Raw genomic sequence first — 22,753 nt, 5'->3', positions numbered from 1 at the left:
ACTGAAATAAAACATGAGCTGGCAAATTCATCTGGTTTCAGGCTACATTGTTTCAAAACTTAAATGCCTTTAACACTCATCTTCTGGCTTAGACTAAATTATGTGATTATATTTAAATAGTGACTCTGAATCCAGAGCCTCATAGTCAGTAAACAAAGTACATCACAAGAGCCATGAACAACTGTTACTAGTATCCATTAGCTAGGATAACTGACCATTCAGTGATCAGTAATTTTGTTGTTTAAATATCTGGAAATAAAACTAAAAGCATGTCATCTGCCAGCGCAAACTACTCAATGACGGATTCATACATCATGGAGTAGAGGCATGTAAACAACATCCGAATATCCCTCTCAATTGATTAGGCCCTGGGCTGAACTACTTTTTCACCCTGGTGTTGGAAGATCTTTTAGGACAAAGGGGTGAGTGACATGGATGGATCAATACTTGGGAGGAGCAGGGGGCAGGGGGCAGGGGGGTAGGAGGTGAACAAGTCAGCTAGCCAATTTCGTCCCTGTGGATTTTAGTCATCTGTAAGCTCAGTGTTGTTACATGAGGCAACAGCAAAGTACATTGTGTAAAATGTCTTTATATAGATATATTAATTTAAAATAAAGATGGATGTACCTGTGATCTTTCTCAAATTAATTACACAATACAAACAGTATTAATTCCACCAATTACATTTGCTTTATTCAGTTGGAAAGCTATTCCTCAGAAAATGAAATGTTAGCTATGCAGGAAAAGGATTTGGATAAGCTTAATGATCTATTCCAAATATTTTTTAACCAAAGAATGCAATGCTTTAATGAATCACTCCTGTCCCCTTTTTCTCAAAGACCTATTATAAACTTATACAGAGGAGACAAAGGGACAAAAAACACCATTGGTCATAGCCTTGTACAACAATGCATATGCAATTATGCAAGATTAGTATGATCTCCACCAATGGTTACCAATGCTGATTGTGTCAGGATGTCTTTTTGTACATAATAATTGCATCATCCAAAAGATTGACGGGCAGGGTTACCCGCAGAAAATTTGTTAGTTAAGGTGGTAGGGTGGGGTTCGCCGTAGACTAATGCATTCTGCAGAGAAGGGAGACTGGCGTTGGTCACGGTTTGGAATGAAAGGGAGAAAACAGTACAGAGTAACGAATATTGCTGGGGGTTTTTGACAACGTAGTTAAGGCGGCAGGCGTTTGTTGCATAGGCGGCCACCTTAGCTGCAAAGTGCTGCTGGAAACCCTGACGGGGTATCATGATTTTGCTCAAAATGATAATACAGTATGGCAATGATAAAGTATGGCACCGATAATGTCTACTTTACCATCTCTCTAAGTAGTTAGATAAATGAAACTGTACCTGTCATTGTTCAATTATATCATCACATTTTCGTTTTTTTACTGGCTTGTCACTAAGCGGACAAAGGGTTTTAACAATTAAAACGTTTACATTTAAGACTATCAAGGGAGAGCATCTTGATATATTGCGCTTCTTGGACTAGTCTAATACCAGGCTTGATGCCATGCAGAAGGAATGTAGAACCAACAGAATGTACAAACAGGAACCTGGCATACTCATTGACCATAGAGCCCTGTTACGATCCAGTTGAACAAACGTGACAAAACTGATAGAGAAGAACATTGATCTTATTTGTGTTATTTTCTGCCACATTCAACCCCCCCTTTTATCTCACTCATGTCTCACTTCAGTTGCCTCCTCAAAAGGTGTAATCCTCTTTCACCAGCTCTGACACAGTGTCGCTGTTTGACAGTGTGTTAACACCTGCATTAAAAAACCCTTTCTGCAAAGAAAGACACATGTAAATCAAAGATGGAAAGGTGACGAGAAATCACAGACATTCAATCCTTACTAATTACATGGCAGCAAGCAAGAACCAGAGCTAGTCAAAAATATATTTTGAGGAAAGCTCCATGCTGTGTCCATGGCAACCTGTCCAGTTGCCATAATTGCGGAGATCCCCCTCTCCCCGGCCTTGTTGACACAGCACCTTATCCGGGATTCTGGTCAGTCACTCGCCAAGTAGCTTTTCAATTCCTGTCAGGCTACTACGTATATAGCCATTCCTGAGCTCCAAGTGAGCAGGCCCCATGCCTCAATAGTGTGCATTCATCTGGACCACGGCCCACTCTCTCAGTCCACAGACTGTGATTAACTTGTAAGCTCTGGTAAAAAAAAAAACACGAAGCACATAACAATGGTGAAACCCTGATTAAAGATAAGCATAGGACATTTGGGAAAATACCATCCTTTTTCATTTTCTATGGACTAATAAACTCTTAAAATCTTTTTACATTTTCTTTCTACATCACTTATTTTTAACACATGTAGATCATGTGTAGTCAGCATCAGTGACCTGCTCCAAATGTATTTTGATTGGTACTCAGGACCTCAGTTTCCACGGGTTACCACCCCTTATTGTTGCTTTGGAACTGCTCCAAAGACCCAGCTGAATGACACCAACTATTATGTTTACATTTGTGCAAGACATTAGACCAATGCACATACTAGAACCAAAGAACAGTAAAGACTATAAGAAATTAAAAGGGACGTATTACCTATGGTCTCTCTGGTATTATAATGTTTTTATTCTGTTTTTTTTTCCTCCAATGAGCCCAATCAATTGGAAAGTGACCATCTGCCATGGGACAAGTGCTACTGAAGCAAAGGTAATGAACAAAATATCTCCTATTTTACACAAATGTGTCATAAGGATCACCACTGGCCATGTGTAGGCCTTCTCTATCACACAGGGCTGTAGGGACATTACTCTTAGCAAACATACAGACCATATTGAGAAACTAGCTAAACCAATAACTCATGATGACCCTATGATGGAATTCATTAAAGAGCTGAATGGCTATTGCACTATCATCAGCCATAAAATATAAATGCAGAATGGGATACTGTTATATTTCACTAGGATAATTGTGCATACAATATAGGGTTTTGATATTGAAATGGCAATTCTTTTACTCAATAAGCCTCTCAAAGTAGGGGCTGAACCTTATCAAAAGGCCTATTCACTTGCTCATACTGTGGCCAATGTGGCCCAAACACAAAAAGGATCTCCAGATTATTTTGATGAGAAACCAAAAATGTTTTCTGTTCAGTGGAAATGTGAGTGTGACAAGGACGCTCCACTATGCTTGTCTACTTTTAATTCAGCCTTTGATTTGTCTCGGTTATGATGAAGGCTAAACAGCTGCTTATAAATGACCTAGCATTTACTAGCATTATCCTTTTGTCCACTCTTCCAATGACAAGGTTGTTTGCTGGGGGGGATTGAGTTTGATAGAAGAGTGTAGCCTATAGCATTAGTTTGTAACCACAGGAAACTCAGCTGGAATCCTTCAGGTTTTTCTTTCTCTCCCTCCTCAACAGCACTGGCAACGGAAGTCCGTGGAGGAAAATTAAACCTAAAGTCAAGTTTTTCTCACAGTGCTGAGTCTATAATCCAGAGATATCCTTTACAAAAGAATGTATTCAAAAGAAGTCAGGTTCACTCAGGGGAGGATGAGAAGGAAAATATTGCCAGCCTAAAAGCTGGGCAGCTTTAAAACAGTATATTTATAAAGTTACCCTTTTACTGTTTAATATTATTTGGGTAACCTGTCATTAAACCATTGAATTTAGAGACAATAAGGTTAGTTTGCAAACCATTCCACTACAGGCACATTTAACAGCTGACATGGATTTGATAAGAGTGTTGTAAAAAGGTATGCTGTGTATTGGGGCTGACTAATAGTAAAACCCATTCACTTAAGACATGGTTTTTGCCTCTAAAAAATAGATATGACACATTATAGTCTGAAAACGGATGTTGGTACAATGTCTTAAATAGGAAGCATTGACAAGTCTGCATGTCATTTAAACCAAATCCCACTGTCGCTCACGGCAACAACAAAAAAACGTGTCTCTGGATGTCTACATCCAACTATAAAGGCAGGAATCTCTTTGTGTGTGTGTGTGTGGCTCAATTATCTTGAGAACTGGGCACTGTATGAAGTTGACAATTTCCAGGTTTATTGCTCAATACCCAAGGATGTCCTTGTTATGGATAAGTGAAAAATACATAGAAATACAGTACCAGTCAAAAGTTTGGACACATTTTCCCAGCCATGGATCTTGCGATAAATAAATATACACGTTCGCCGCCAACAGGCACTGCACTAGCAATCGCCACCAACGGGCACTTCACTAGTATGAAGAAGAAAAAAAACATCTCCATCTACAATAATTTCCGTACTAATAAAGAATATAACTGTAATCATAATTTTATAACATTTGTCATGTGTCCTATACAGTATTGTGCCTCACTGTGAATGGATGCGAAATATCAGGCTTTTGAATGAACCCCATGTGTATATGCGCAACGGTTCTCCACAGTGACACAGAAGTGCTGGGATGCCTCATTTGAATTCTCCACCAGCCAGTTCCCTCCAGTTCATTTACATCTTCTCCTTCCATAGCAACAGCGGGAGGGATATCAGAAGCATCTCTGATATAGGTACATGACTCTGAAAAATATCTTGTCATTTATCTCAGAAAATACATAATAAAAACCTCTTGCGCTGTTTTTCCCCCTTTGGTGCTCAGGTGGGACTCTTTAAAAAGAATGTACCCTGTCAGTGAATCTTTCCGATTTCATAACCCTCTCTCCTACTCATTTCTGGATAGACACACAAGCCCACACAGGGACAAAATGAGTGTTTTGAACCCCTATATACAGAATTTGCATAGAATAACAAAGGAATCCAGTTACTACATTATTGTTTCAGCACCACTAAAATACAGAATATACTGCAATGCACATAGCAGATGAGTATATTTATATTAATATTACACTATTTGCTCAACGTTTGATAACAGGTTTCTATCGTATATTAATTCATAATTCTGAGAGGGGGGAGCATTAAGCACTGCACAATGTTGAAATAGAACATCATTGAGCCAGAGGGAAATAAAGCTCATCGGTATACACTTGTATGTAAATCAACATTTAAGCCTAATTAGGCACTAGGGGGCTCATCAAGGTCATGAATTCAGTTTTTATAATGCATTATTGACTACATATCATCTGCAGGTTTTGGCTGACTGCGCTAACACAGGCGGTGTCATTCTGAAGTTGAATATTGGATAGCCCTCAGGCCAGGGTTTTTTTTTCCAGGTCACAAAAAAGTAAGGACAACTTCACGTAATGACATGGCTAGGATGACCATCAGACAATTTGTGTTCTTTTGGAATAGCCATCTGTGGTCTAGGGCCTTTTTACAATATATCGTGATAAGTGAAACAGGACAGAGAGGCTTTCAACCAAACTCTGATTTGAGTCGAGAGAGAGAGGGGTCACTATTGTGAGTTGTGGCGAGCAGACCTTTTGACTGTATCTGCAAGCCTTATAATTGACATACTTCCGACATTATCATCTCATCAATAACGTTATCGTTTGTTGACCTAGACTTGGCCCTACTTCATTTCCTCTATTAAAACTTCAAAAATAACAGTCAGAGACTCTGAGAGAGCAGAATTCCCCTAATCTCTGCTCCAATGAACCATTTTATGCTCCTCGACCCAATAAGGGAGCATTCCCCCTTGAGTCAGCTGTGGCAGCTCACGCAAATGAGAAGGGTCCTTCTGCTCCATTTCTGTTTCCACATGGAGTTCCTTGCTTAGACCATGGTGCCATTTCCTCCCTGTACGAGAATACATTTGTGCCACATTATTGAGACTGAGCTTCCCCACCTGGTATTTAAATTCCCTGGCCAGCGGGGTAGACATGCCCACATGATGCTTGTGCGCAAGGTGGATTCTTTATGCACTAGTCTTAAGGCTGGGAGCTGGGCTAGAATAGTTCCTGGGTTGGGCCGATTGCTATGTGAAACAATACTGTTCCAATTCAGAGCAATGCTCTGGCCTCCTTCCTGATGGGCCTTGCTCAAGGTTAAGCACATGAGACCAACAGAATGCCCATTTGATACTACCTTGGTAATTCAGAGGAAATATGAATGTATCCAGGGAATGACATTAGCACCCGCCCACCCGCCAAATGCGGGTAGAATTCGTCTGTGGCGGGTAAAGCATCTTACTAGATCTTAAGACTAAAGTCTTACTAGCCACTTTGGCGGGTTGAATTCTATATCTCTACATATTTTTTTTATTGTAGCAGGGCTGCCAACTCTCTCGCATTTCAACCAATTCACACGCTCTCAAGCCACACATTGTATTTCTCACGCTGAGAAGGAAACTACCAAGTAGTTCTGCTAACGTTGTAACCAGTAATGGACAAGTCGCAGATACACTGCGACTTGAGTGAAGAAACACTCAAGCTCACGAAGCGCGAACACGGAACACCCGTGAAATCTTGTCTCGGGGCTGGGTTGCGCAGCACAATTTTGGTTGGCCCTGTCGTGGGGTGGAACGGGAGAGGGAGGGTTTCGACGCACCGGTTGCTAATCAGCCCCACCAAATCTCACTCCAGGGTGTTTTGAAAAGTTTGCAACCCTGTTGTAGGCTAGTCTTCTCAAAACACATCTAAAATAATAAACTAATTGCAGGGTTCTCAAGCCTCACGCATTGACCGTGAGACACACGCATTTCAACATTCATTCTCGCTTTCACACATACACAAACATACAATATAAGATAAACATTTGTTTGTAGGACATTTGGGAATCGGAATTGATTAGACAAAAATAATGTTGTTTATAAATATTTAAGTTGACAAAGTTTTGCTTGTGGGTTTTTTCAGTTTAGTTCATATATTTTGTACATATACATTTTATAATCTTTATTTGGGTGTTGACAATGGTCATTTACATGTGAAAGGATTGTAAAACCAGTTATTCAAGTCAATTGGAGCAAACCATAGTTAACTTTAATCAAATAAAACTTAATTTCCCAACAACAAAATTGTGGCTAATGAAATTACTGAGTGGCTAGTAACTTTGGAAAACCACTAGCCACAGTGGCTGGTGAGCAAAAATTTTAATGTCAAGCACTGAATGTATCTGAAAGTAAAACGACTCATAGCATTACAATTTCATAACTGTATAGCGGCTGACAATAATCTTGTTTCAAATGATAATTTTTTCAAATCTATTGTTCTGACATCAAAAAGGTTCCCCTTGCCAGGTTTTCTGATAAGAAATTAGAAATTTGGATTAACCTCCTTGAATCAAGTGCATGGACAAAGCATACCTCTGACTATTCTCATTCTTCTCTCTGTTTTCAGCACTCAAACTGACACAGCACGAGGACTTTGATGTTCCCATTTTAAAAAGTTTATCAGATGTCTCTCATGCTTATCAGCTTTAATTATTGCTTGTTGACAATTTTTTTTTATATATTTGGAAATGCCCCCAAAATATTGCAAAAAAGTACTGGAAATTAGGTTACAAGGCAACAATTAACCCAGCTCAAAGCTCCAGTTGTGATAAGTCAGTATCATAAAGGCTAGCAGAAAAACCAAAAGGGATCGCTATGAACAACTTATTACTTTGATACTGATTGTTAACAGGATTCCTAAAGGGAATACACACCATATATTAGTTAATGACTATTTGCATAACTATCATTCACTTCTGAATCATGCCAAAGTGTTGAGGCCTGCGGCTTCTGACACACAAAGAGACTCAGAGGTCAAATGATTCACAAGGTCAGGGGCTGACTCACAGGGTGAGGTTGTAATGATTCCTCAATACATCAAGGACTTGGCTGTCGTATGCTAAGCTTGACAGAAAATAAATCAACTCGTAATGAGCTTTCAACTCAAAATAAAAGCCACAAATACAGACGTTTCTGATAAAATAGATTAATAACTGATTAAAAATTAGGCACGTCAAGTAATGGCTGGTATACAGAGAAGAGACCCCCAAAAAAACTCCAGAACAAAGAGGGGGGAAATGATTGGGCAAAACTACCTCCATGAGTGGGCAGGGTCTTTCCTGCATAGAGAATTAAGAGGCGGCCACCTCCGTCAAAGTTTGTGCCGCCTCCAGCTCTTGACAAAACTTGTGTCTCTTCATTGAAAACACCATTTTCTAACAAGGGTTGCTATCTGTGGTTATTTTCTCTATAACTTTAATTGCGGCATTATGCCAATGTGGTTGAGCTGTATCGTAATAAGCACAGTGCACCGGGAAAAGCGCTGACAAATCTTTTTTTCTCCTAGAATGTTTCAGGCGGAATGCCCTGATAGTTCATGGTTGTTCATATAGGTGAATGTGTCTTTTGGATCCAAGCCAGTCCCATTTCATAAAAAGGTAAAACGTTATATAAAGTTAACTAACGTTACATCGCATCAGTGTAATGTATTCAGCTTTGCTTTGTTTAGCAAAGTTAAATACCGTTTGCTTTAACGTGATAATTTTTATCATAATTTATTTGCGAATACGAATAATTGCTACTTGTAAAAAGTGTTTGCTTGAGCCAGTTGAAGGCATGGTACACATGCACACGTGCACATGATCAGGATGTTACCACCTCCACCTCATTTTGAGCCAGGAAAAACCCTGAGTGGGTACTCAGAGTTCCTTCATAAGACATTGCTCCTAAATCCTGTATATTTATGTGTCTACCCTTACCGCCTCTGGTTTACAGGACTCACTTTAGGATTTATAGCTGCTCTAAATCAGGCCTGAAAGCAAGAGGACAGAGGGGGTTTACTGAGGTCAAGGAGGAATACTTAGCTTTCTTGAATTTGTATGGGAATTGATCTGTAAAATGGTTCCACTATGTGTTAGGCTCTTGCAATTTGTATCTATTTGATGTGACATACAGTATAATGTTATGTTTATTTTTGCTTTAAAGCCTGACTATCATTGAATCCCTCCTCTATCAGTTTTCTATATATGTTGAATGTAGTAATCATAAACTCATGAATTTCTTTGGTGCTTTGGTACCCATGCCTCTCAATGGTCAGAATTGGCCACCCTGATTGCATACCTTAGAAAACCTGCAGTTTCTCTGACTTTACATGTTTTTTATTTGTCTGAAAAAGAATAGCCCCTAAATTGAAGGCTTTACGAATTATGTTCCACCATTACATTTACATACATTTAGTCATTTAGCAGACGCTCTTATCCAGAGCGACTTACAGTAAGTACAGGGACATTCCCCCGAGGCAAGTAGGGTGAAGTGCCTTGCCCAAGGACACAACGTCAGTTGGCATGACCGGGAATCGAACTGGCAACCTTCGGATTACTAGCCCGATTCCCTCACCGCTCAGCCACCTGACTCCCTATCCAAGAAGTTCATCCTCTTTTCCTCAAAGGTCACTCACTAAGAGGAATGTTTTTGAAGGTCAAAATCAAAGGGGCAATAAGCAAATCAGAATACAGAATTAAAGACCATTATACTTTTGCCAATCATAACTTGGTCTACTGGACTATGCCATGAGTGCCAAGTAGTTGTTTCTAGGAAGTCATAAGCCCCATACATAAGCACTGTGCTCAGACTAACACAAGTCACATTAAATGAATATTGCTATTGGTGTGACCTTAATTCTGTACAGTCAAAATTCCACAATATTAAGGTAGCAAACAGGAAACCGCTTCACTTTTAAACTGTGACCCCACTGAGCTTGTGCACCCACCATGTAGCAGATATCCTGGATTCAGTTTTATATCACATCTTTGTTAGTTAATCCACAACTTCCCTCATCTGTTTGTCCTTGAGTAAACGCTGGCTTTACACTTTATTCTTCCCTTATGAGCCTCCAAAAAAAGTGTTTTCATATATGTTTTAAGTATTTTGTGGAAATACAGCAACAATTTGAGAAGCCAAAGCAAACAACTGTGTAAAGGCAAGACACTGCAGCTTTGAGTGCTCATTGTGTGAATGATAAATATAAGGCATCAGGGAATTGCATTATTGCCCAGCCTTTTTAAGTAAACTGTTTTGGAAAAATGAGTTACAGCAACAACTTCCTTCTGTTAATTCTCACAAAGGAGAGATTCACAGAACAAACAGGCACAGTATAGCCACTAACCATTCTCAATTAGAAATTCAAGGATCTTTTTTTCCCAACAACAAACATTTCTCATGCCATGTCTGCAACAGATAAATTAGAGGCAACCAACAAAAATGCAAAACAACAAATGTTCCATGTAATTGTGGTTTTGATATCGGACATTTCACAAAAGATTGATGAGATATATGTGTTTTTCCCCCTTTTAGTGTTCTGAGAATGGAATATGTAGCTATCTGACTAAGGTCTGCTGATTTTTCTTGATATACTTGTTATGGACTCAGACAGAGAGAGGGAGAGAGAGAAGCAGAGCCCCCACTTGGTAAGGGTCCTCTGGGATTTATGAGAGATACTAACAAACTAACACAATTCTGTTGTTGTTTTCCTGAAATCCATGAGTTGTCATTTACTTAATTAAACAACTAGCTTACCTCCCTGTAGAAAAGCCCTTTAGCTTTGGTTTACAAAATACAAGGACCAGAACTAAGTAACTGGTAGTTAAATAGATCATAAACTACTGTTGGCAAAGCCTTCACTGCAACTGTTAAGTTTACAAATCGAGAGAGTGGATGTAGTTTATAGACACTGTATCCACTGCCTGTGCTGCCAAATCTGTATGATGGGGGAGATCAGAGTGAGTTACAGATGGTGACAGCAAACAGCAAACTAATGATGCTTCTCAAGGTTATCCCTGTATAAATAACCATTAGGAGTAATGCTGATGCAGCAGCCCAAACTGTCGGAACCTGACATGGAGCATCTAGGAAAGTATAAAATCCTAGGCAAGGGATTAGGCTAATAATAATAATCATCATCATCAAGTGTTCCCTTTGTTAAACTATGTTTCATATTCTTCCACTCCCAAGGTATTTGGTGGCTATATAGGTGGGCGAACACTCCATCAGGGTGATGAGTGTTTAGGTGATGAGTGTTTAGAATATTGTCACAGTCCCCTCCATGGTCTTGCATGACAAACACCAACCTGGGGCCAGCTGTGACAAAGCCTTAATCCATTAAATCCCTCCTTCCTTTGCTGAAAATCCTAATGAGGATTTAAAGTGCTCATCAGGGTGGAGACCAGGGGGCCTGCAGTCACACCTTGCCATGGCTTGCTCTCAGGGGGCTATTGTCCTCTTATCTCCTTATCTGCAAGGGCTGGCCAATGATGAAAGAGTCTAGCAGCATGATGGTTCTTTGTACATAGGCCCAACACTGGCCCTAGGAAGGTAGATTCAACAGTCTGCCACAAACAATCGAGATTGACATCAGGGTGATCTAATCGCCTTCAAACGCCAATCCTTAGTTTCTTAGCAAAGTTGTTTTATTTTCTTGATTTAAAAAAATGTTCTCCCCTTACCTTGTTGTTCAAACTGGAAGTCATAAACGTTTAGTATTTTGACATCAACAAAAGAGTGACATTTAATAGCCATTTTCTGTTGCCCTTGAGTACTTCAAACATTTCAAGCTCTGAAAAGGGTTTCAGGCCTAGTGGAAGAAAAAAGATTTCTCTGTCAGCATTACCCACATATATTCTACCACTGAATGAGCTAGAAAAAAGCTTCATACCCTGGCCTGCTCTACGTGACCTTAACTTATATGAATGAACAGGTAAGCAGCAGGAGAAATGTCTAACCTGACATGTAAACAAACAATCATCTGCTCCCTATGAAGAGGGTTGGTTGGAGGGGTGGGGGGTTCTACTGATGTAACTGTATGTTACATCAGTTGGATCCATAAGAAATACATTGCATGCCAGAAAAATCCATGCAGTTACAAGCAGGCACACTTCTCTTCTAAAAAGGTTATGCCAAGTACCTCTCTCTCTCTCCCTTTGTCTGTCTGTTTATCTGTCTGTCTGTCTAAGGCTCACATAAATTACACAGGATCTAAGAGTGCTTTCTGCTATTACTGACAAACTCCAGAGGTCAAATTATGCCCAAAATCGTGTGTAAGTTGCTGTGCTAATTTCATCATCTGTTGAAATAAGGGTATCAGAATTGAGTTTTTTTGTAAAAAAAAAATTCAATGTCATACTTTGAAGGCTTCTCTAAGATCAAATTTTAAAAAAGACAAAAATATGTCTTCAAAGACAATCACACAAAATGCTAAAGGTACGGGTGGGTTAATCTCTAACCAGGTAAGCCAGGCTTACTGGTCACAGCATTAGAATATACAACATATTTTTTTGATACAATACAGCCTTTGTGTAATTTATTCAGTAAGCTTAAGTACCTAACACCCTCTTATAAAGAGTTACAGTAAAATCGAATGAACAGTCAAAACATATATGAAGTTATCTTACAGCATACCTATGAGTGGTGCGGTAAGTACTGAATCTATTTCTCATGTGGAAGAGCCTTGGTATTAGTGATCTCAAGCACAAAATTACATAAGATGATCTCATAGGGTTGAGAGTAGATCTGTAGGTCGATACAATGTTTAACTTCATTTAAGCAACAAGTTAATGGTTACTTGAGAAACCATATACTAGAAAAGAATATGTCCTCCAGCTACTATAGGCGATCTCACGGAAGTGGACTAGAAGAGGATTATAATGAGGAAAGTAAGAGATGAAGGACACAGGCACTTCCACACAGTCCACTCATGGAGTCAGATGCAGAAGATGCAAAGTGAGTTTGTGAAGGATGTTTGCAAGGAGCAAAATCCCCTGGTACCATTACTCTTGCAGTCTCCTAAAAAACAAGAAAATGTATAGCTATTTACAGCACGGTTGCAGTAACCCATTTAATTCAATTAAAAAAATGCATTAAAAAGATATTAGGGACAGGATGCAGTTTAATGAAGCATGTTTACTTGGGGATATTGTTCATAATGAACTGTTGTTGGACTGAACTGATTCCTGTATGTGGAATGAGACAGAATGACAAAGGGTTCTAAGCAGTATACTAAACTTAAGGTGAATGACAAATTGAATCATACTGAGACAGACGCATCTATTTATATACACAGACTTAAAAATGGTGACCACTGACTTTGCCTAAGGCTGATTTTAAGGATGATATCTCTCATTTCAGACATATACATGTAAGACGAATGATTAGCGTCAGTGCTAACCTTGGTCATTCCCAAATCCATTCAGCCCACAGGCAATGAAATAGACCGTCAACAAACATCACATAAAAGACTGCAATGTGGCTAAGAATTGTACTGTATGTAAAGTATCACAGACTGATAATTATTTATGTAATTTTGTGCCAAAATATCTGATTTGGGGTTTGATTAAATAAACCCTTTTCCATCTTACCTTAATCAATGTGCAAGTCTGTTACAATCAATACACAAAGGAATAGTGAACAGTTGGCACAAATCAACTGAAATACTAGTGCCTGTGATGAAGTATTTCATTGACAAAAGGCCAAGTTTAAAACCTAAGATTATGTGCAATTCCTGGTAAGCAAGGTAGTTTGACATTTTATTAATTTAATCATAATTTAGTACAATTTAAACATGACATTTTCTATTGAAAATATATGCATGCCATGACACGGATCGTGTGTGTATGGAAATAAACATGTATTCTGCTTTGATGTCACCAGGGACAAGTGATGCTTTGAAGCAGAAAATCTCTGATGAATCACAATTTATAAACTAATGAAACCACTCCAGATTATCCTTTTCCATAGAGACACTTCAGGACAGTATTATTTGTAAGTAGAGCAGGCAATCAAAGGAACAGCTCTGGTAAAAGTGACCCTTCTAGGTTCATATTGCTAAATATGAGCATGACAACAAATGCTTCCTATCTTGAACATGGTTCTCTTAATATAAAAGTTGACACAAAACGAATTTCCACTACGGACATGAACATTGCTAAGTTTGAAACATTTAAATACTGCAATCCATTTGCTGTCATTAAAAGAGAGTGAGAGCCATGTGTACTTACCCTCTGATGAATGTACTTGGGCCAGTACGACAACAAGCCCATAGAAGGTTGGTTTCCAAAGAAAGCCTGCCATCATGCTATATGTGGATGGTCTCTGCTAAATTATGCTGAATTAAGAGTGGTTAAAAAGGTCCAGGCCAGCAGCTTTCAAAGATGTTCATTGTTGATCCTCTCACCTGCAAAGCAAAGGAAGACCTACGTTCAGCCTCATATTTCTTCCAGGGGGATTTTCAGTTATTTTTTCTCCTTGCAATATATACATAATGTTAGGACATCCTCATTGCAATTGCAGTCTTCTTTCATTGCAACAAGAATATAACCCCAAACTGTGAAATTTTACACATCCATACAAGCCAGTAAAAGGCCAGAAGGTCAATAATACTGAGAAGGGAAATCCCTTAATGGAAGCTAAGTGTTGGCCATTTCATTCAAGGGGAGTGTGCCTAGAGCTGCAGCCACGCAGATAAACCCCTCCCCATCTACATGACCAACAGCCAGTCCTGCTAATTCAGTTATCTCCTCCCCAAAACAAACAAACAAGCAATGCTAGCAGATGGCTAGCAACAATGCCTTGTTGTGAGAGAACACAATCCAAATTAACTCCTTGGGCCCCAACTCCCTCCAGACTAAATCACTCTCCTTCCATCACAAACCATACACAACTGCTTCTCACGTACCGGCCTGTTTGGTTTTCCTCACTGCCACAAGCAAAAACAGCCACCCTCTGACATGAATACAGTGAACAAAACACTGGCCAACCACAGGCAAAACGCAGTGCTTACTTGGAGCCTAGACATGCATTTCACAACCCAAACAGTTCCCCTTATGTCTGTGTTTGCATTGAAAAACTGTGCCCATACTGTTCTCCCCTGAACCATCAGCACATGCACCCAGGGAAACACTGTCACTCTGGTAACAAGCACACAGGACCCCATTACAAAATTGTTTTACGGCTTTTTTGAGGGACTGAAAAACAACAATTTTTTTTCAATTTCTACATCCCTCAAATCCCCATATAGTGAACTGTAGAACTACAGTGCAAGCAGCGGTACTATATTAGCTGAATGCAGAAAAAAGGCAGGGTAAAAAAGCCTGTTTCTGATGTGCATTACTACATGAAGACCCAACTCCTTTCATCTGTTTCTTTTCTTGTTCACTGTAAATGTGGTACAGTGGTAATAAAGTTTGTCTCATTGAATTGTACAATATTTGATTAGTCTATTATGTGAAGTATTACACATCACAGTGAAAACATGCATAGCATGCATATTGGCGGACGAAATTTATCATGAACTGGCACATAAACTCATTTGGAATAGCAAATTTGACCTGAGACCTCTAATTTGATTTATTCAAAACAGGTGAAAATAAAATGGTACACTATACCACAGGAATGTGGGCATTCAGTTTGAATGAGAATTTGATGCTCACAAGCCGACACATGAATGTGTCCACTCTTACTAGCCAAGGGCACGCATGAGTTTAGGCTTACCTTGAGTATGATTCCCTTCTCACATAGATCATCTTTTAGTTCCCAAATCAGGACTGGATTAAGACTAGATGACCACTTTTGAGATGTTCAGAATTTTTTTACATTTGCCTGAGGGCAAGCCTTTCCTTACTTGTGGAATGTTTTGAAGGATCAAGGTCTACCTGGAACTACTCCTGTCTTTACTTTATTTTACATCCTTACCCTAACCGAGTTGATCAATTGTGTGGTCAATATCCAGTTTGACAGCGAACACTTTTAATGCAAATCACTATTGTCGTTCAGGGGTTCAGAATAAAAATTACCTAAAATGTCCCTTTGTTAGCTGGAGACAATTATCCTGTAACAAAGTGAACATGCTTTAGACTCATTCAGCGTTTAGGGTAAGGCTTGTGACAAGCACCAGCTATTTACTGAGAAAGGCTGTAAAAAAGGACATGATGCCTTCAATGCTGCTGCATCCAAGGCAGCCAGGACTCCCCACATAGAAAATAAAAAAATACAGATAGAAGATCCCTAATACATGGAGATGGGTTTAATGTAAATCAACAACAACAGTCCGATACTTTAAGAATCTTTATATCATGCTGGGAGTGTTTAAGATGCTGACACCAAAGGCAACCATGGGGGAAGGGGGTTTGTCTAACTGACGTTCTCCTCATTAAGCAGGCCGAGGTATCCCTTCTTAGCTGGAGATCTTTTTTCCTTCTCAGCTCGTACAGCAACATTCAGTGTTCATACCCTGACTTTTTCTTCAAATATCCCTTGACCGTGGATCTGATCTCAAACTGGTTCTGTAAGGTTCCACATTCTGTTGTACTGTGTGTATACAGCTTGCCTATGTGTTGGAGTGAGTAGATAGATTTATAGACAGAGAGAGACAGAGAGGGAGAATGTGCATGTGCATGCATGCATGCATGAGTGTGGATGGGGGAATCATGATCACACCCTCTAATTCAACAGACATATGATAGAGGCAATGTTCTGTAAATGTTAAGCACAGATGCCAAATGTCAACAGGCACTTCATTGTTTTGGCTGAATATGAAGCTAATGCAGACAGATGTTTAAGTACTCTATGAGTTAGTGAAGCCACAGGGGCATGGACCCAGAGGCTTTAAACATATGTGAACGCAACATATTTTCTTTTTCCAACAGCAGTGACAGCAGACCGTTTTTAACTGGATGCAAGTCTGATAAAAAGTGGGCAATTGCCCAATGCGTTCACTTATCAAAATGCAAAAGAGCTAAGTATTTGGGCGGAAAGGACCTGTCAAAAGGAAAGGGGAGGTTGAATGGATTAAGACAGTTCGAAATTTGAATGGTAGGGGGCTTTAAACAAGAGGCAGATGTGAAAGAATGCAGAATCGATTGGACAAAGCTCCCAGTTGTCCCTCTCATGCTGTTGAGAGGTATCCTAGAGAATAGGGGAATATTTGGGCTATTCTATTAAACCAAGTCTGTATGAAAGGGGAGGACACAGGACAAAGAAAGTAAGAGGGGGAGAGAACTAGGTTACAACAAAAGATTGACAGCCTGCAAGTCTTGCTTGACCATTGTATTAGCCCACAGGCTTTCATATAACTTGAAGAAAGAGTTAGGATGTTAATTGTCACGCAACATCAAGGATGTAAGAATAGAAAAGGAAAAAAACAACAAAAATGGGTCCAGAGATTCACTGAAATGTAAATCAGGAACAGTGAGGCACCAATTTGTTGAATAGGAATACATTTGGTTTTCATTCTGTTTTGTTCACAAGGCAGATGCACATGAATTCATACTTCACAAGTTTTCTTTTACTGTTGCTATATATCTATGCCTTTTAGGTAAAATGTGTGACACCTTGGAACCCAGTCTGATAGAGCATTCTACTCAGGCTGCTGAGGAAATATATTCCTAAAAGAGATTGCGTTTCTTCTTTGACACTCCTGAAGATGTACAATTTGTAAGAGTAAATCAGAAAATTCGCTCTCCAGTTGGGAGAGATTGGGTCAGTGATCAGATGACTCTGGAGCCCCACTGAGTTAGATATGGGGGAACAAAATCAGTCACTGACCTCTCCATGGAGGGAATGATTGAGAGCAGCACAGAGCAGTGCAGGAACAAGGGGTATGACTGGCACCACAACCAAACGCTGTGTGACTGCTGTTGCCCTGAACAAAGCCCCTAACCCTGCTGGGGCCTAGCCAATGAAATACCAGGTCAAACACACATAGCTTTGCAAATCTAGGAGTGCGGAGGCAGAAAAGTTAGCTGAAAACTGTCATTATTTTGAGGCGTTCTTTCGGATGGCTTTGCTCTTATGTAATGTGAATGTTTACATTTCCTAGCTAAAACAATCAAGACCTCAAGTATACCACACATTAGATGATCCACTATACAGTGATAAATCGGCAACAAAATTTTATGAAACAGATGGGTTGAAAAATTTGGCTTTGAATCCAACTGACTAAAATGTCAAACTAATTTATTATCTAGGTAGCAACATTTAACATGGTATTGTACAATTTGCTGTCATTACTGGATGTTAGTTTGTAAATCAATAATTACACCGTTTCTTGAGGAATATAAAGTTAATTGGTGGACTATGCGACCTGTAAATACAAAAGTTGGGAATGAGAGTACCTTCTATAATAATATCCTGAGATGGTCTGTGCTGTTTTGCAGTCTCAGTGGCCATATAGAAAAAAATCTATAACCTAATACTCAAGGAAATGCAAAATAAATCCAACTCATTATGAAAGATACCAACACCTGCATCTTTATGTGAATTATAGAAAGTTTATGTGAAACTTTCTTTCAAGATTTTTATATATATTTTGTGTGGGACTTTTTTTAGATTTATATAAAGAGACAGCTGGAGAGAGAGACAGGAAAACAGGGAAAGGTACGGAAAGACATGCACGAAATGGCCCAGGGTGGCTCATGGTTTCAGCCTTAGTGGTATGTGCTCTTACCTGGTAGCCACATCATTTTCATCTTTCAGTGGAAGTGAAGAGGATAATCTTGAATCAAAATGTAAAATGTCATTACAATTTACTGATAGCACAAGACTATTCCTTTCAGGACCAAAGAGATAAGAATTACTCATAACCATTAAATAGTGTTTTTGCCATATGCTTCTCTGCCCAGAAATTAATAGACTGACATTGATACAAAAAGATAAATGCGAAAGACAGGAATTTAGAAGCCTACCATTATATGGGCAATCTTGGTGATACAGTAGTACCTGTCAATCAATATCAGTAAGTCCTTGACATTACCCATTTCTCCATCAATGGAATATGCACCGCTTTAACATTGTGGATGTCAGGAGATACAATGTTGGCATTTAGCAGGATTTCAGCTAGAATGCATTGAGCACAATCAAAGAAACACTGTTGTGTGTTTGGATTTGCCTAAATTAGTCTTAGCAAATTAGCGATCATAAACGAAGCACGGCTGTTGGCATAGACTTCTTCTCTAAACTTCATCTTCTTGATTTTAATATGGTACATCCGTATTGTACTAATTCAAAAATAATACAGGCATAAAATATCATTGGGTGTCAGGTCAATGTTGTCAGGTTAATCTGTGCTGACATACCTGGAATGAAATCGAACAAACACAACACAGAGCACAGTTATAGAATCTGTTAGGTTGCACAGGCCATGGCATAACGCCATAAGGCCAATCTAGGCTGTAGATTCCTTTTTGAATCGCACATCACAGTACATGCACGAGTACAAAGTGCAAGAGTAGGAGAGAAGCAGCTTCCTAAAAAGTCTTCCATTTTCCGAGGTACAGTCCTTGACTTCACACTTTGATCATTCAACTGTGGGACATTTATCATGACTTGCACTAGCGGGCAGCTTTGTCATTCTTTTTCGGTATGAGAAAAAATGTGCAGTCAAATGGTTAAAAAAAACTGCTCTGTCCCCTGTTTAAAGAAGAGGCCTATAAATAATTCACTATGATTGTGAGGCATTATTCAACAGGATGATTAATTTTTAAGATGGTGGGTGGCAACATAAAATATGCGGAAGGTAACTGAGAAGATGACTTGAAGAAGCCACATCTAAAATGGAAGGGGGTAAAACAGTAAGCAGACAATTTATCAGTGTTCTTGTTAAAGCTTCACAGACAAGGGAATGGCTACTGTTAGATGTGGCAGAGTTATGATATCATAAAATATAACAAATTATTGATTGGCTTCAAAAAATATACTGTTACATTTTATCAAAGGTGCTAATTTCTTAAATTTTTATAGTGTACACCTTTTTTGCGTAAGCACGGCATCTGATTGAAGCGTTTGACCCATTTGGCTGAGAGGAAGGATAAATAAAACCAAAATAAGGGACACCACATAATCTCAGCATTTGCAAAAATAGAAAGTCATGTGAGGACCTTTACAGTAGAGCAACACAAACACATTCAGCCAGCATGGTTACCGACATGACATGCCTCAACCTCTACATTTCAATGCTGCAGTACTGTTACATTTGCTTATTTTGAATGCCTTTTCAAGACGAGGGAAATTGTGTATGTCACAGCATCCCAAACAAAGTATAGAGCATTGCTTCACATTGGGAAGCTCAAACAAAAGAAGTGGGTGTAGTCTTTCCTGAGAGCAATCAGTTGTCAGACGTAAATCTCCACTCACTTATGACATAACTGACAGGTAATGCAGCTTGTTAAACCTGAAGGTATATTGACCCATTTTCAAAGACACAGACCAACCTAAAAGTCCATACAGCTGCTGCCCACAAATTAATGGTTTACATGCTCCATTCCACAATGAACATGAAGCATAGTCTCACAAACAAAGACAAGAACAGGAATGTTATACTTAAATTACATAAATTGACTTGTTTCAAAGTGTATGGCTATATCGTTCTCTGAAAAAAACAGGTTCAGTTGGTTTCAATCCCCGTGCTCACTGCATTCTGTTTAGAGTGATGAAATAAGACAGCAGCATTCAGACTAAGCTCTCTTCTAAGTCATTACAGGGGCATTAGCATATCTTCGCCTGAGTTATACAAAGGATTGTATATTGGATTGGCTCATCGAACACACCCATCTGAATTATCAAGGCAGTGGGACCCAGAGTTGATTACTACAGACTGGGATTGTGACTCACTTTGCACTTTGATACAGGGTAAATCATAAATGTAAAGACGAGTTACATCTTCTTCTTGAAAGGAATAATTGTCCCACAAAAACACTGGGATTGTAGTATTATTTTTAAGTATTATTTTCTGAAAATTAAAAAATACATGTTTAAATGATTTGCCACAATGACTATAACATTTTTGTTACCCTCTGCTAAGAAAAGAAAAGGCAAGAAAGAAAAGGCTCAAGACGCACTTGTTCCGGGAGTACAACGGCACTTAGGAATGCTTGGCTGGACCTGATGTTAGTTTCCTCCAGGATCACAATGACTCGTATTGAGAGACTTGTTGCTCTTGTTGGTTAGTTGTAACGGTTTCAAATTCTTGTACTCGCTGTGAAATATTTTTACTGTTGATTTTTCTACAGGTACACTCTTGCACTCTTGTGGGGAGTTTCATGTTCAATCACTAATTCTACACCTTGTGTATGTTTACAATGTGTTTGCTCTTATGTGATAACAAGGAAGAGAAAACAAACACATGGTGAAGTTATCTATCTGTCATAAGGCAACCCCCCCCCCCCACACACACACACACATACATATACACATAAAACAAACCCTTAAAGGTTGACCAATTTCATGTTCTACAAGCTGTTCTACAAATTTCTTTCTGGGTCACACCTTTGAACTGGTATGCATGGAGACAGCATGAGCTGGAGATTTGCATCTAAGTGTCTGTGCACAGGTAATCCACTGAAGTGTGATTGCCACAGTTCCGACTGCTACAAAATAACAATAGGGGGATGACTCAATATGAATATGGAGTGTGATATGACAGCTCCATGCAGGGAGTGAGCGTAATACCTTGACAATTGCTCTTTGTTAGGAGGGATTCCCTCATTGGAATAAACCAGTGCCTCTGTGATATCTACCAAAACGTTTCTTGACATGAGAACACATTGACACCAAAATACAGCATTAGGCCACGGCACTAGAAGATTATCTAATTGTAAGAATAAAGTTGCTGTAGCAAAGGTAATTGTTTAAAAAGGCCAAACCCAAGATTCTTTCCTGTGGTATAAACAAGTCTTGGCATGAATATTGTCTTAGCTAACATATGCGGCAGGATTAGTCTCTTTTAAGAGTTGCCAGAATGTGTAATGTAAAATGTATTAAATCTTAGATGCTACCTCCATCCAATCTCTAATGATAACAGTGATCGTTGTGTGGAAGATTATACACGTTTTGTGGGCAAAACACAAAACGTCATGGGTGATACACACCCATGATTATACATGTACTCTTTGTTGCTGTTATAGGCTACATCAACATGCTCTGCAATACTTAATACTATATTAAACCCTACTGTTCAATACATGACAAAGGTAAGCAGTTGCATTGAAATCCGTATTGTGATTGCAGCTTCTTATTGTTAGCACTGGCTGAAATGTTTCAAAAGCTTTAAGCTCCCTTGTTCAAAGGTATAGCAATTGTTTTGGGACAGTGCATATAGGTGTATAGGAGGTTTGGTTGTAACCCTCTCACTAATGGTTGAGCTCTGGAGGCAACATTTTCACACACTGTTAATTTAGTAAAGGTTACATGGTTAACAACAGTATTTTTTATTTATTTTTTAACAAAAGCTACCTCACTTTAACCAGGCCACAACAAAGCAACTTTCAGAAGCTCTGAACAAACCCTCTCTCTGAGCCTTTCCTCCTTGGCTGCCCCCAGGCCTGCTGGACCTATTTCTGATGGTAATGGGTACTGGAGCTGCATCCTGTCAGAACGTAACTCCAGACTCACTAGTAATCAGCTGTAGGTGGTGAATGATGGAAATGCCACAAGCGACCAGTGCCGCTCATTGCAAGAAGTAAAATACACCCCCTTACCTTCACGCCCCTTTTTTGGTCTGTATTTTTTAATAATTTCTCCCACTGGCCAACACAAGTTAGTATGAATGGGACAAAATAGGGAATGACAATACAACTTGATACAAACAATACATCTAAAATTACGTTCTTGTTAATTGTGCAGATAAATTAGTCCAGTGAGTTATTTACAACTGTTAGACATGCCCTTTCTTAGAACAGTATCATTCTAAATATGAGAAATATTTTCTGTTCATCCCTTAGTGCCTCAGCAAGAAGTGGGTAAATGTGAGTGGAATCCAAGAGGATAAACATGATGAAAAGTTAAGTGAGTTTTTATGTGGATGTGGTAGCTGGTACCAATTGTATTTTATTAATGGATAAATGGGAAAATGTTGAAATGTG

The 22,753-nt window shown here is 39.1% G+C and overlaps 1 protein-coding gene across 3 annotated transcripts in view; it reads right to left on the bottom strand.

Moving 5' to 3' along the window:
• Window positions 1–22,753, bottom strand: part of adgrl2a (adhesion G protein-coupled receptor L2a) — a 92,787-nt gene that overhangs the window by 62,177 nt on the left and 7,857 nt on the right. For all 3 annotated transcript variants that reach the window (XM_067229488.1, XM_067229490.1, XM_067229489.1), the window contains exon 2: window positions 13,898–14,073. In XM_067229488.1, the coding sequence (XP_067085589.1) occupies window positions 13,898–13,973 (76 nt within the window). In that variant the 5' untranslated portion in view covers window positions 13,974–14,073. The remainder of the gene's footprint in view (window positions 1–13,897; window positions 14,074–22,753) is intronic.

Source organism: Osmerus mordax, chromosome 26 (assembly GCF_038355195.1).
Source record: "Osmerus mordax isolate fOsmMor3 chromosome 26, fOsmMor3.pri, whole genome shotgun sequence".
Taxonomy (NCBI): Eukaryota; Metazoa; Chordata; class Actinopteri; order Osmeriformes; family Osmeridae; genus Osmerus; species Osmerus mordax.
The sequence above is the reverse complement of the archived record's forward strand: the minus strand, read 5'-3'. Positions and strand labels throughout refer to the sequence as shown.